Here is a 14,157-nt window from a genome sequence, read left to right as displayed (position 1 = left end):
CATCCCGTCAGATCATGCACCAGAAGTGTGGCCCAGACCCAGGAGACCTTCGAGACATCAATGACTGACAAGGAGCATTTGCCTACTGTACCAGAAATGCACCGAAGCAAGGCATCCAACTTACTCTTTTCCCCCATTTCCACCAAGAACCAAGACGGTTGGTCCCACAGCTTGCTTTTAATTTCCTCTTACGCTCTCTTAGAGAAAGACAGCAAAGACGCGTGGTCACTCGCACCGTCTGCACATACACGCGCATAGGTTGGAGGTAGGTAGGTACCTTGCCTTCCCGTCAATCTCACCCCCTCCCCCCCTCCATCTGCACACCCCAATCCGATCTTTCAGGAAATCTGGATCGAATATTTGCTAGCGTTATTGATGCAGTTTCCCCAACTCTAACACCCATGCATGCTCTTCTTCCCACTGCAGCTCCACCCACTCACCCACCCATTTATTCATTCACTCATCAATACTACCGTAGGTACCTACTGTACTGTACACTCCTCGGTAGCTCGTCATCCCTATCTTTGAACCCTGGAGCCTGCCACCACCCCCCACCAGGTTACACGTATTATTCCTTGGCCATAATAAGCTAGAAGTAGAGTAAAACTACAAACACACTGCCCACTGCCCTCCCCTTGACCCTCTTTACCACTGACAAGCCAATCCCACCCACACCATTCAAAGTACCGAGCCTCGAGGTACCTAACTACTCCCAGACAAGCTACCTAACTACTCCCAGACAAGCTACCTGACATACTCAGCTGGCTGCCAGCCCTACGATTCGCCATTGTAATTTGTCCAAGTCTTCCCCACGCAACCTCGCCCAACCTCTGTCCAACCGCCTTTGCGCATCCTCCCGAAGAATATCCAGTCCTTGTTCTCTATTCTCTCCCCCTTAAACTCCTTTCCCACCGCCTATTACCCTGTTCCCTGCCCAAATTTGGCCAACATGACAAGGTAGTCAAAGGCCAACAGCCGAAGAGGAATACCGCGACAAACCAGTCCAGGGGTCGGGGCGGTCAGACGACACTACGATGACTACTGCTACTGCCTGTGGCAGAGAGCCCATCTGAACCGAGCAAAGTTCTACCACGCAACTAACCGGCCTGACTACTTGACGTACTTTCCCGTCGGTCAGCCTGCCATTTCCTTGTCGGACTCCCGTCCTTGACTTTCATCCAGTCCGATATACATCTACGGCGTGGTGTCTCTGTCATTGGCTACAACTTTGTCGGGAAACGCCTAATATGGTCTGGTCGAGACTCGGTACCCCTAGGAGACAACGCACTATCATCCTAATAAAGAAAACGCCCACCCCTGGTCGAACTCTGATATTTCTTTTCTGTCAAGCATCAAGGGTTTTCTGTACCAGCTGCTGCCACACTTCTCCCACAAACTAGCCTTCTACTTTCAGGCCTTTCCCCTCTTGTACGAGAACTACCCATCGCCTCTCCTGTTTGTACGCTGCACCTGATTCATACTTGGTTCTTCGGTCTCTTGTTGCGGTTCCCCACGGACCAGAAAGCCGGGCTGCACCGTGCTATAAGGTCAGCAAGGGTCCAAGGTCTCGGGCTGCCAGGGAACTTGGGCCTCGTTCAATATTTCCCTGCTGCGCGACGTCAACCTGGCCAAACTCTCCGACTTTGCTGCGGCTTATTATCCTCAACACTTTTGCTCTCACCTGCCATTCTATCATCCAACAGGCTCAACATCGTAGCTTGAAATCAACGCCAGTCCAACCGTCTCGCCCCAGACCGACGAGCGCCGCGCAGCTTGCTTGCGCCGATGACCACGGCCCGCCGCTCCAGGCAAAGGTAGGCGAGACACCGCCAACGTGGATATCGCCTCGCTCCTCAAGGGTTCCGACTCAAATGAGTCCTCGGCCGCTCGTCCGCATCAAGCCCAGTCGACCTCTGAGTCCCCGCCGACGGCACCGACAGCAACCACCACGAGCGGACCGCCGTCGTACTATTCTTCGTACACGCCAAATATCACCCCGCCCTCTACATTAACGCCGCCGCAGTATACAACGAGCGCCTTCGGCCCCGGGCCTGGTCCATCCTACGCACCTCCTCCCCCATTACTGGGACCGGGACCGGGGCCGGTAACGGGACCAGTTCCTGGTACATCCTTTGCCCCCGCGCCAAGTTACGGGCCCGCGGGAACCCCTGGATTCACGCAGGGCCTGACGGCCGTTCCGGGCTCTGGTGCCGTCGGACCTCCTCAAGCCAGGAGAACAATGGCGCCGCACATGGCTGAAGGGCCCCAGGCCGCCAAGAAACAGAGCAAATGGACTCCAGAAGAAGACGCCATCATCATAGAGCTTCGTGGCAGTGGCATGAAGTGGGATGAGATATCCAAACGCTTGCCAGGCCGCAGCTCCATTAGCTGCCGGTTACACTATCAGAATTATCTTGAAAGGCGGAGTGAGTGGGACGAGGAGCGCAAGAACAAACTTGCGAGGCTGTATGAGCGGTAAGTACTATTTCAGTTGTATTCAGAGAAACTGTATCCAGAGGCGATACGCAAGTCATGTCTGAGCAAATAGACAACCTGTGACTTTATGGAAAACACAGACAGCTGATCGCCTAATCCATACCAGATTGAAAGCCGAAATGTGGGCAAAACTTGCAGAGGAGATGCAAGTGCCTTGGCGAGCAGCCGAGGCAATGCATTGGCAGATTGGCGAGCACGAGATGGCGCGCCGTGCAGGAACCACCCCTTTTTCTCTGTCTGGAAGCAGCGTAGAGAACCCTCACCACCGAGCCTCGCCTTCTCGGGGTCATCACCACCACGCACACTCACAAACCAGCGTTCCACGCGATTTTTACGGCGGACGTGGCACCCCGGGGATGCCTACACATCTTCCACCCGGCCGATCCCTTGTCACCAGACCACAGAGTCAACACGAGTTAGGCGACCCGGGAATGATGTATGGCAGTGCCCCGCCGCCTCGCCATAACCTTGCACCCATACATACTGGGACACTTCCACCGCCAACTGCCGGCCGAAGCGGCGGAATGCTCCCTGGGGTTTCGGAACTCACAACCGGTGTGAGTCCATATAGTACGCCAGCATACTCAATGGGAATGCCCGGCACAAGTCCTGTGCATAGCCAAACTGCAAGCCCAGGACCATTTTTGTCGACGCCTTCATCATACCAACTTATGGACCCTTCTGGTGTCAAGAGGCGCGCAAGTCCTGGCTATGGTCCTGAAGCAAGTCGTCGGAGGCAATACGACCCACGCTCGGATGATAGCGAGCTTGCGAGTCGCCGCATGATGTAGAAACGTTGAAAAGCGGCGAAACAAACAATCGTGGATTCTCGACTCGCCTCGCCCCTAACTTGCAACTTCCCGCGCACATTTAACTTGCAAAGTCGTTTTTTTTTCTTTTTTTTTCAGGTGCTTTTTGTTTATTCCAATCGGCAATTACCCGCAACAACATCGCTGTCACCTTTGGCATACTGGACTCGAAGCCTCTCCTTATCTTTGCTCTTTCTTTTTCTACTGGCGGTTCTTGACACGAAGCGAACATTGCGCAATGGCGTTGGGTGTGGTTAGAGTTCAATCAGAGGTGCCGAGCTGCTAGGTGGCTGATCAAAAGAGGATTTGGGATTTCTGGACGGACATTGAAGGATTGGAGACGATTCATGACGGTAGACTTTTTATCTTGTACGGCGGGGAGATTTCTTTTTCTTTTGTTTCTCGTTTCTAATGAATCTTTACCTTATGGTTTTGCTCTCTCCCCTTTTCTTTACTCCCCTTTATCTATTTGTTTACATCACTACCCATCTTACAAGCGCCACTGGGTTGCTTTGCTTTTGTTTAATTTAGTTTTTGATTTAGAGATGACAGCGACGTGGGAGGCCTTCAGATATCCTTGATAGGTTGGTTCTGCATTATCAGAGCCTTTTGCTGACATTTTATGGATAGATAGTCATGCGTCATGATGGGCGTTAGATGTGTAGGTTCACCCTTTTTAATTGATCTTTTTCTGTGCCTCGGATGAGTTTCAAAGCAACATACGGTGGAGTGGGGCTAGGAGGGCGCCGCTCTGCTGGCTACAGCCCACCAATTATCTCTATCATAACCACTGCTTAGCACCCTCCCATGGGCTGCGACAATGTCCTCTTCCAGCTCCCCTTCTCTATAGAGGTGGTAATACCGCTGGAAGGTCTGATCAGGCTTACCAGCAGCTGGTGGGGACGCTTCTTCTCCATCCTGCCCAATTCTTTTGTCCTCTTGCCCATCACCAGCAGCGGCGGCGGGCCCTTTTTTACCCCCTTTCTTCTTTTTCTCTCTGCCATGATCCCCCTTCATGACCCAGGGCACCAAGAGGTCCTGCTCCCCTCCCTCACCCCACCCTCTACGGCTGGACGACTGCTCGAGCGCCCAAACAAAGATCATGACGGTCCCACCGCCTCCCGCCCTGCCAGACTCGGCGCCCAGGTCGCTGCCGTCAAATGACGGACCGGGCGGCGTCAGACACCGCAGGATCTCGGACAGGGCGGCAACTCGCCGGGTGCGCGTGCTCATGTGGTGCACGACGGCGATGCATATGGCAAAGTCGGCACGGGAGTCGCGGAACGGCAGGGCTAGGCCGTCAGCTACCAGTGCCTGGTTGTTTTGGTGTTGGGGTTGGGGCTGCTGCGATGATGACTGTGTTGCTGCTGCTGCTGCTGTGGTGGTGGTCCTTTGTTGGCTCCGTGCCGCCAGGCCAACCAGCTGGTCGCTGCGGTCGCAGGCCAGGGCGAAGCAGCCCGGCGGCACGCACGACAGATACTTGCCGTTTCCGCAGCCGACGTCTAAGCCTAGGGAACCCGGCGGGCGCGAGGCCAGGTACGCGGCTACCACGGGCCAGGGCTTGTGGCGGGTCGCAGAGAAGTGCGGGGCGATGGTATTGTAGACCTGGTGAACGTGCTGGGCCTCATAAGACTCTGGGTTGGTGGTGTCGGGTGCTGGAGCTGGGGTTGAGGGTGTGGCCCTGGAAGGTGTAGTGGTAGCAGCAGCAGAAGTAGCAGTAGCCGCGGGTTCCGATGGGATGACGGAGTTGTCAGCGACGTTCCTGTCCCCTGCTGCTAGTTGCGTGGCCGCCATGCTAGCCAAAGAACTTGTTTCCCTCCAATATCAATCAGCAGTGCTGTGACTGTTCAATATTGCGGTTGGCACAATAATAACCAATCCCGTAAACCGACCGAACGGCTAGGGCGGCTGAGGCGGGTAGGCGCTAGCTTGTTCTAGGTTGTTTCTGGTGGGATTTTAGACCAAGGCGTACGATGCGCGGGTGATCCAACAAGTTCTCAGCTCAGCTGAGGGACCTCAAGAATAGCGCCCGGACTAGCTAGCCCAGACTAGGTGCAGTCCAGTAGCTGACGATGTCTTTGCCTAGTTCTTTTTGAATCACTTGGCCTAAAATATTCGTTGAAACACGCCCCCGTGCCTCTTCGTCTACGCGTCCTCTTGATCGAACTCCAAGGTGCTGATTATACTCGCTCAAAACAAGTATTTTATTTGTGAGGTAGCGGCGGTGAAGCTAAACTTGTCCGTAGCACTTCCAGCAGGTATCAAAAGCAGCGGGACGTCGTTTGACAGGCAGCATGTCTCTAGCGGCGTTATCGCGAGCTTTGCGCTGTCTTCTAAGATTTCACCCCGCGGTGGCCCCACCATGTTGAAGACGTGGTAGTACTGGGCTGAATGTGGGGCTGCAACTACATGTTGATTTGACTAGCCGCAAGCTGGGGACATGACGACAATGCAAGCTAATGAGGCAGGCGTGATGATACAGAAAGTGCATCGATGGCATTTGCATTGTCAACCCCCCCCCCCCCCCCCTTTTTTTTTTTCTCTTCTCACTATACACAATAGTGTACCGGTTTCAATTCTTCTCCAATAAAATGATGACTCGGATAAATACTGCTGGCTTGGCTCATCCATCAGCCGCCGAACTGTTTGAACTGGAGGGGCCGAAAGGGAAAAGCCGAAGAACTTGGCGAACACCCTCGGCGCTGATGCCGAACCCTACACGAGAGGGCTGGGCTGACCTGTACGGGCCGAGCCCCGAAATCAACACAGTGATGGTTGGGATCTTTTTTTTCCCCTCTCTCTTTTCATCGTGTAAGTCTGAGCCTGTCAAGGCAGACTTTCATTTAGACTTTTGAAGACATTCTCTGTCCATTAGTCAACACGAGTAAAAATTCTCCGATTGATTGCTACATGACAACCTAGGTACATAGCATCCAGGTACCTACCTATTTTACGAGTTACTTGTGTCGCGACATTATTACTAGGTTGTTCCTGTTGTTCCTGTTGTCCCTGTCATTTGGTGGTTAGCGATCGATGTGGTGTTTTGGGGGAACATTAATAGCTTCGAACCTAATTCAGAAGGTGGAGCTTGCAAGGGTTTAATGGAGGGGGCGTTTAGCGAGTGACAAGCTTTTTCCAGCTTTCTTTTTGCACCTAGAACTAGGTAGGTACCTACCTTACCTAGGTAGTTGCGTGCCCATTCGTACTCGCTTTCGCGTGTCTTGCTGTTCACATCAATCCTAACTTGAATAAATTCGCCCAGTCCGATCGCAGAGTAGTCATGGTCGATGAAAAAAAAGCGATGTTTTATTATTCTCTAGTGGGCATCCAATTCCCGTCTGTTTGTTTGTTAGAGAACAAAACATCTCCAACGGACCTGCATTGCCGCTAAAGTTCTTTCTGGAAATCGATTGAGGTGAAACGCGGTGGAATGGACGAGGTTTGTCTGATGCCTAGATTGGGATAAAAACAAGGAAAAATAAGAAATCGCATATGGACGGAGACGGCATTTTACTGACAATCCGATAAAGGCGAAAAGCGAGATTCAAACTAAGTTGGATAGAAAAGAAAAGTTTGATAAATTAGCGACCGGACAGGCTCGGAAGCATAACCATATATCAACAGGCCACAATGGGATGACCACTACAGACTCGCAAACGTCAAGTTCTCGCTCGATCCCCAACCTCCGTCCGGAAAGCGACTGGATGAACCAACAGTTGCCGTGCCCAGGTGCCGTTCGTTTCCACAGCCAAATCGATCACTCTGTTCGTTCATCCCATCCAGCCAGCCCAATCCTGGAAAAGAATCAAGGGCCTGATACTAGCCCCGGTTCCTGCCTCCCGTTTCACATCTGTTACAAATCAACCCACTCCTTCCAAGGATCACGCTTTTCCCGTGTTTAACGGACTCTTGGGGTCGTAGACATCAGAGGTGATCAGCTCTGGGTACTTGACGCCACCCTGCCTGAGCGTCTCCTCCATGACCTCCATGATGGCGATGCTCTCCTCGTGGGGCAGGCCCTCGCTCTCGAGCTTGCCGTCCCGCAGACACCGGGCCGCCTCGTCCGCCTCCCAGTACATGCCGTGGCCCCAACCGCCGCGCTTGTCGTCCTTGGGAAACGGACACTCGACCACCTCGGGTTCCTGCTGGCCCTTGCGGAGGACGTGGAACTTGAAGGGCTTGGCGGCCACGCCGTAGACGGCAATCTCGCCGCCGCTGCCCTGGATGCGGATCGTCGGGCCGGCGGTCCACTTACCGTCGACGTCCGAGGCCACGCGCAGCGACGTCATTGCCACCCCGACCGCCTTGTGCTCGGGGAACCCCACCAGCACCGTTGTGGTCTCGTCGGTGCCCGTGGCGTCGTACCTCATCACGTTGGCCGTCACGGTGGGCTTCTCCTTGTTGCCCGCCGCCTGGGTGTGGTACAGCGTCTGGAACACCCAAGTGAGCGAGTAGATGCCCAGGTCCAGCAGCGCGCCGCCTGCGAGGTCTGGGTTGACCATGCGGTTGCCATTGTCAAAGTCCAGCCCGCCGTCGGCGGCGCTGTTGTTGAATGAAAAGTCGGCCATGACGCGGTGCACACTGCCGATGGCGCCCGACTTGATCAGGTCGCGGATCTTGATGCTAAGCGGGAAGTAGCGAGTCCAGACGGCCTCCATGAGGAACAGCTTCTTGGCCTTGGCCGTCTCGATCATCTTTCGGGTCTGCGCGGCCGTCACGGTCAGCGCCTTCTCGCACAGCACGTGCTTGCCGGCCTCGAGGGCCAGCATAGCGTTTTGAAAGTGGTGGCTGTGCGGCGTGGCGACGTAGACTATGTCGACGTTGGGGTCTGCGACCAGCTCGGCGTACGAGCCGTAGGCCTTGGCGTCCTTGTTGGGCGCATCGATCTTCTTGAGGAAAGCGGTGGCGCGGTCAGCCGAGGTGGACGACGCGGCGGCCACCACGTCGTGCCGCACGTCGCTGACATCGCGGATGGCGGGGTCTGTGAGGAGATCCTTGGCGAAGGCTGGATGGAGGGTTTGTTGGGTGTCAGTGGTAAGTTAAGTTTTTTTTTTCTTCTTTTTTTTCTTTTTTTTTCAAAAAAAAAAGAAATCATATATAATTGTTTCGTTTTGGGCATTCATGCGCTGGGTTGCATATTGCAAGTAAATGTGTTACATACTCTCAGCTATGCCTCCAGTAGCCATGATTCCCCATCTTACTGTGAACGGTGACGACGTCATCTTGAGATCGTGCTATTGAGTTGATAACTTGGTGCAGATTAAAGGTTAGGCTTCTCAGCTGTGCAGTTTATTTGCTAGCCTGCCTAATCGAGGTAGTTTGTAGAAGTCTGCAAAATGGCGATATATATTTTGCTTATCTCTCTGTTATATGTCGTTGGATAAATACCAACACTACTTCTCTCGGAGCCTTGCAAAAGCAAAGATGCGGCATTTTATACTTTCGGCCGGCCCCTTTCGCTCCCTACCTAATCCGACCTAGCAGCCGTTCTTTTCCCATGCGCTCATTTTGCCCCCGGGATGCTTCATCCCATCCGCACCGTCGAGCCGTCACCCCGCCGGCAATGCCCCGCCCAATGCCCCGCTCGGGCGCCGATTGCACCCTGCCCGCTGCATATTGACACTTGATGACCTACAGTAACTTGATGTACATCAACTGCAGGCACGTTGCACGCTTGCAGCAGGAACCCCGCAACATCCATGACGATGGCAACAAAGCTCGGATCAGCCATGAGGTAGCATTGTGGAATGAAAATGTTTGATCGATTCTGCACAAGTTGTTTGTCATCAATATTGTCCAGTTACAGGAGCAGGATGCAGAAAACTGACGGCTACTTGCAGATACTGATGCACTTGTTCTGCTCTACTGGACAGTAGGTTCCAGTTTAGACTGGCCAAGAGTCTAAATTTGTTGTTGCCACTGCAGCGGGAAGGAGCAAGGTTCTCGCTTTCAACGAATTCTTTCCTACTTTTGTTGAATGCACTTGGAGTCTCTGGCAGTCTCACTGCAGTTCTCTCCTGGCCAATGGGATACCCAATACCTACCTACACAAAATAAACCAAACCTGCAATTTCTTTCTACGATACATTCATTTCAAAATCCGTGGCCGGATACCAGGTCATAAATGGTTTTCAAGATAATATCGAACAGCCGTCTATTAACATTGCCAACTACTAAACCAAACATTGTGCCACGCCAGCAAATCCAACGTCATCGACAACGCCTTCTTTACAATTCGCCTCAAGGCAATCACTTCAACATCAGACTGCTTGATTTTCAATCCTCGGCAGCCATGTCGTCGTCCACTCATACAAAACGCACGTCCGGACCACACACGGCCTCGGCATTAGCGGCAGACCACATCCTCACCACGGGCGCCTCCATGCCCAGGTTAATGTACGGCACGGCGTGGAAGAAGGAACGCACAGCAGATTTGGTATTCGAGGCCCTCCAGGTCGGTTTCCGCGGTATTGACACGGCCGCCCAGCCCCGCCACTACCGCGAGGATCTGGTTGGGGAGGGTGTCCGGCGCGCCGTGGCAGCAGGCGTCGTCTCGCGCAGTGACCTTTTCCTGCAGACCAAGTACTCACCCCCGCCCGCGCAGGACGCCTCCAACATGCCCTACGATGCGAGTCTCTCCATCACGGACCAGGTGCGCGCGTCGGTGGCGTCATCACTGCGCAATTTGGCAGCGACCGAGTCGGATGAGGAGCCCTATATCGACTGCCTCGTGCTGCACTCGCCGCTCGACACCCCGGCCGCCACCGCCGAGGCGTGGGCCGCCATGGCGTCGTTTGTGCCGCACAAGGTCCGCGCACTGGGCATCAGCAACGCGAGCGCAGCAGACGTCGAGATGCTGCTCGATGGGCCAATGCCGACGCCTACGACGACGCCGATGCCGCCCGCCGTCGTGCAGAACCGCTTCTACCCGGGAAACCGCTACGAGGTCCCGCTACGGGCGCTGTGTGCGTCGAGGGGGGTGATTTTCCAGGCCTTTTGGACGCTTAGTGGTGACGGCGGGAGGCTGAGGCAGCGGGCGGGCTGCGTGAAGCGCGTCGCGGAGGCGTGCGGTGTCGATGCGGCCGTTGCGCAGTATGCGCTCGTCCTGGGTCTTGGTGGAATTAGCATTCTAGACGGTACGACGGATCGGTCGCACATGGTGGCGGACTTGGAGGGGATTGAGAGTGTGGGAAGATGGATTGCTGAGGATGAAGGGAAGAAGGCTTGGGGGGAGTGTTTGGTGGAGTTTAGGGGCATCATTGAAGGTGCTTAGAGCTTTAGGAATCAAGTTGAGCAAATCCAAATGCACGCTGTACCCCTGGGCCCCTTGCAAGGACCCTCAGCTGGCATAAATCGTGCCTTCTGCTGCAGTTAAAATGGTCTGGACTGGGTTTTATATCATTTGTGAGAGGTAAGCAAACATGTAACTAAACACGGGTAAGATCCTTGGGCTGTACACATTGGTGGGCAAAATAACACTTGTAGTGGCTATTCTCTGTACTACAGACTTTCAAACTAGATTCTGCTATATATAAACGGCATTCATCTTCTTCGACTAACGACCACTTGAGTACCCTGGCCCTTAACGCTGCCAAGGATTCCCAATCAAGGTTCTTTGCCCTGAACCAGTTCGAGACGCGCTTTTTGCATGTTTCCGCGCACTCACTCGATCTTGTACACCCCACGGAGCGTCGTCAGGTTGTTCTAGATGGCGACACCGCTAGCCCGGCCCATTCGACCTTGATGTTGTTTCTGCCCCGAGGAACCTACTCACAATGCTGGAGTCTGGTATATCAAAGTTCTAGCGCCATGGGCAGCCTACGTGCTGTGCTAATGTCACCATGAATTTGAAGCGATGGCCGGCACTGGTAGCTTCAGTCTCGAAACGGACGGAAAGATTTCATTTAATGCGCGGGGCATTTTACGAGGGTCGGTCGCATCAGTATCTGACCTCCTGAGACTAAGAGCTCGGACTGTAGTGAACCGACAAGGGAAGAGCAATATTCTGGATTCTACGTGGCTTTCCTCGGCAATGGCACGGTCTGGGGGAAAAAAAGCTCCCATACCTGGAGAGCGCAGACCTTGAGGAGTTGAGAGACGCAGCCGAGCTGTGTCTGCTTTTGTTGAGCCGACTGGCTATAGTGGCTGTCCTGTGCGACAACAACGTGGCAAATATGCTGCAAATATAGTTTGGGTGCTTCTGTGGATTTTTTTTTTGTAAAAACGAACATGTATACGATAAGTTGGATTGTAAACAACCTTGAAGCCGTCAGCAACTACGAGGTTTCTTAGTGTGAGAAAACCATTCTCGCCACCAAGTCACGCGAACTTGTTACCTGCCCCTTTTTGGCACTCTGCGTAAGACTGCAGAGTCAGACTGCATCTTTTTTGAATCACAGGGTAAGCAGGCCGAAGATGCAAACAAACAGACATGTAAACTGCAGAGCTTAAAGCAAGGTATGGCGATTCCCCAATCCTCAGTAACCGATATCTTCCGCAACAAATCATTGCAGCATTTTCCAGCAAGGACATCGGCACATTCACTATTTTTGATGATCCTCATCTTCTATAACAGCCCCCGTCTTTTTGTTCCAAGTCGAGGCACTACAAACATGCCCGCCAAAGCCGAGGCCAGACTAGACTTCGACTCCGACGAAGTCACTTACTCTTTCGGGCGACAGGGATACGCTCACCGGATCCTGGAGTCTGGCCGCGTGCATCTCCTCGACCAAGGCAACCACATCTTCGCACTTGCCAACGGCGCCCACCTAACCATCTAGGTCAACCCATGCACGCCCTCTGACGGCGGAGGCGCGCGCCAGTATCGGCGAGACAACGGGCGCGAGTTTGGCCTGGGCGCGGTGGACGTGGTTGTGGCTCACGGCCCACCGCGAGGCGTGCTGGACCGGACGAGCAGGCAGGCTTCACTGCTTCGGGCACATTGACGAGGGTTGGAGCGGGAAGCTGATGGCCTGGAGGGAGAAGCTTGCCGGGACGCCGTCTTTCTTTACAGATAATCGATAATGACCGCTCCGCGGTTGTCGAGACGATTGCTACCTTGGCCGATGGGAAGGAAGTTTGACGACCTCGAGGCGTCTAGGCAGAAGGCGAAGCGGAGGGAGAAGTATGCTGAAGAAAAGTGTTGTAGGACCAGTCATTGTTCAGGAGATGAGCATCCGTTGGTGGCGGGGCGACACACGTTGTTTATGAATGCTGCTATTCAGGATAAAAATAGTGGAGGGGAGGTGACTGCTCAGTTGCCGTGGGTTGTGAAGCTCAAACTTCCTGGTAATACATGAGGAGAAACACAGTGGGTTATTTGCAAGGGGCTCAGAGATCCGCCAGCAGGCAGTTGTACTGGAAAAGGGCTCTTTCATCTGGGAGTTTAGTAAGGTGCCTAGCAGCTGGTAGTAATCTTGTTAGTTTGCCCACCCAGCAGATGCCATGCCTGAAATGAGGCAGGAAAGAAACGTATATGCACTCATTGGCGGGGAGGAAGCCAAAAAAGACGTTAGATCGGTAAGGGTGTAGTTACAGGCAGACATGACTAGTAAAGTATCTCTACAGGCTCGGCGCAAACATACCAGGTACAAGATGCCCTCGATTGCGCCGTTTGGCATGACTTTGTGACCAAATGGAGACAAAACCTGTAGATTGGAAGCTGTTTCAAGCCGATTGAAAGTGACAATGAGCGTGTGGGATAGCCAACGAACGGAACGCCAAACAAATGAATGATTGACCGGGGCACCATTATATTCAGTATTTGATCACAAAAGCCAACACATCCTCCATATTCTACTTGATCATGATTTCATCACTTCCACAAACAGCTCTCTCATACCCTTGAGCAAAACCGCCAATTCCCGCGTTTCGTTCGTCCTATCCAGCACCCGCTCCACCTTGCTCCTCTCGAGCTTGGGCCGACAATGCCTCACATCGTAGGCCCTGCCCGCCGTACTCAGTTCAAACCAGGCCTCACGATCCCAGTCCTTCTCGTCCACATGGGTATACACAAACTTGAGCCGATCGTCCTGCCCGGCCCCTTCTATCCGCACGCACAGGTTCGACACCCAAAAGTCCAGCTCGGGCACGTTGAACCTGCCCATGGCCTCCTTCTTCCTGGCGTGCTCCTTTTGCGCGGCGAGGCGCTTCTCGATCTCGCGCTGCGTCTCCTCGATCTGCGCGAGGAGGCCGTCACGCACGGCCTGCTGCCGGTCGCGCTGCTCCGACAGGGCGCGGACGGCCTGCTGCATCTCGCGCGCCTCGGCGGCCTCCTTGGCGACGGTGTGCTGGTGCGTGTTGGTCTTGAGCTGCGCGACCTCGATGCTCTTGGCCTTCATGCGCTGGTCCTCAGAGAGCTCGGCCATGGAAAGGTGGAAGCGGCTGCGCTCCTCGAGCACGCGCTTGCGGCCCGCGTCGATGAAGGCGTCGAACCGCACCGTGAACTTGGCCATGCGCTCGCGCAGGTCGTCGAAGCCAAAGTTTGTGTTGGGGAGCTGGTCCGCCAGCGACAGGGCAGGTGGGGCCGAGGACGACGGCGTGCTGCCGCCGTGGTGGCGGGTCGGTGTTGGCTCAAAGAGGGATGCCATTTTGTGTTGTGGTTTTGTTTTGATGTTGATCGATTTTTGGTTTTATCTCGGCGTTTGTTTCTATTTGTTTGCTATGTGAGAGATCATAATATTGCCTCTTCTTGGTGGTAACAGACGCGCCTATTCTTGATTGAGTTCGCTGTAGATTATTAGGCGCATGAACTTTATGTCGCGAAACAGGTACGCGACACGTCTGATTTGGATTGTAGCTGAAATTGCTGTTACGTTTATTTTGCCGGAGGTTGAACGTTGGCAGAGCGACC

At 53.9% G+C, this 14,157-nt stretch overlaps 6 protein-coding genes across 6 annotated transcripts; 3 read left to right on the top strand and 3 right to left on the bottom strand.

Moving 5' to 3' along the window:
- Positions 1-1,247: 1,247 nt before the first annotated feature.
- Positions 1,248-3,624, top strand: MGG_15357 (MYB DNA-binding domain-containing protein; the record flags this gene model as incomplete). Its single annotated transcript, XM_003716044.1, has 3 exons — positions 1,248-1,266; positions 1,809-2,475; positions 2,603-3,624. The coding sequence occupies 3 exons, from the start codon at positions 1,248-1,250 to the stop codon at positions 3,285-3,287; spliced, it is 1,371 nt and encodes a 456-aa protein (XP_003716092.1). The 3' UTR covers positions 3,288-3,624.
- MGG_14001 (tRNA (uracil-5-)-methyltransferase TRM9) lies at positions 3,616-5,662 on the bottom strand. Its single transcript, XM_003716043.1, has one exon. It carries the CDS (start codon positions 5,097-5,099, stop codon positions 4,041-4,043), a length of 1,059 nt encoding a protein of 352 aa, XP_003716091.1. The 5' UTR covers positions 5,100-5,662; the 3' UTR covers positions 3,616-4,040.
- A 1,058-nt stretch (positions 5,663-6,720) lies between these two features.
- Positions 6,721-8,759, bottom strand: MGG_08569 (NADP:D-xylose dehydrogenase). The gene is made up of 2 exons (XM_003716042.1): positions 8,467-8,759; positions 6,721-8,310 (listed from the first exon to the last, which is right to left on the bottom strand). The coding sequence occupies exons 1-2, from the start codon at positions 8,525-8,527 to the stop codon at positions 7,187-7,189; spliced, it is 1,185 nt and encodes a 394-aa protein (XP_003716090.1). The 5' UTR covers positions 8,528-8,759; the 3' UTR covers positions 6,721-7,186.
- A 180-nt stretch (positions 8,760-8,939) lies between these two features.
- Positions 8,940-10,866, top strand: MGG_08568 (aldo/keto reductase). The gene has a single exon (XM_003716041.1). It carries the CDS (start codon positions 9,430-9,432, stop codon positions 10,576-10,578), a length of 1,149 nt encoding a protein of 382 aa, XP_003716089.1. The 5' UTR covers positions 8,940-9,429; the 3' UTR covers positions 10,579-10,866.
- A 1,051-nt stretch (positions 10,867-11,917) lies between these two features.
- On the top strand, positions 11,918-12,250 carry MGG_08567 (uncharacterized protein; the record flags this gene model as incomplete). The annotated part of the gene is made up of 2 exons (XM_003716040.1): positions 11,918-12,019; positions 12,086-12,250. The coding sequence occupies 2 exons, from the start codon at positions 11,918-11,920 to the stop codon at positions 12,248-12,250; spliced, it is 267 nt and encodes an 88-aa protein (XP_003716088.1).
- Positions 12,251-12,958: 708 nt separating this feature from the next.
- MGG_08566 (kinetochore protein spc-25) lies at positions 12,959-14,104 on the bottom strand. Its single transcript, XM_003716039.1, has one exon. The coding sequence runs from the start codon at positions 13,892-13,894 to the stop codon at positions 13,109-13,111; it is 786 nt and encodes a 261-aa protein (XP_003716087.1). The 5' UTR covers positions 13,895-14,104; the 3' UTR covers positions 12,959-13,108.
- Positions 14,105-14,157: the final 53 nt, after the last annotated feature.

This window comes from Pyricularia oryzae, chromosome 4 (assembly GCF_000002495.2).
Source record: "Pyricularia oryzae 70-15 chromosome 4, whole genome shotgun sequence".
NCBI lineage: Eukaryota > Fungi > Ascomycota > Sordariomycetes > Magnaporthales > Pyriculariaceae > Pyricularia > Pyricularia oryzae.
Note: the sequence above shows the minus strand (reverse complement) of the source record. Positions and strands in the feature narration are given on the sequence as shown.

Bases quoted from the DNA above. Each gene is read 5' to 3' on its own strand.
- MGG_08569 (XM_003716042.1), bottom strand. From the start codon at position 8,527: ATGACGTCGTCACCGTTCACAGTAAGATGGGGAATCATGGCTACTGGA. The intron at 8,311-8,466 runs GTATGTAACACA...CCCTCCATCCAG, and splicing joins TACTGGAGGCATAGCTGAGA to CCTTCGCCAAGGATCTCCTC.
- MGG_14001 (XM_003716043.1), bottom strand. From the start codon at position 5,099: ATGGCGGCCACGCAACTAGCAGCAGGGGACAGGAACGTCGCTGACAAC.
- MGG_08566 (XM_003716039.1), bottom strand. From the start codon at position 13,894: ATGGCATCCCTCTTTGAGCCAACACCGACCCGCCACCACGGCGGCAGC.
- MGG_08568 (XM_003716041.1), top strand. From the start codon at position 9,430: ATGGTTTTCAAGATAATATCGAACAGCCGTCTATTAACATTGCCAACT.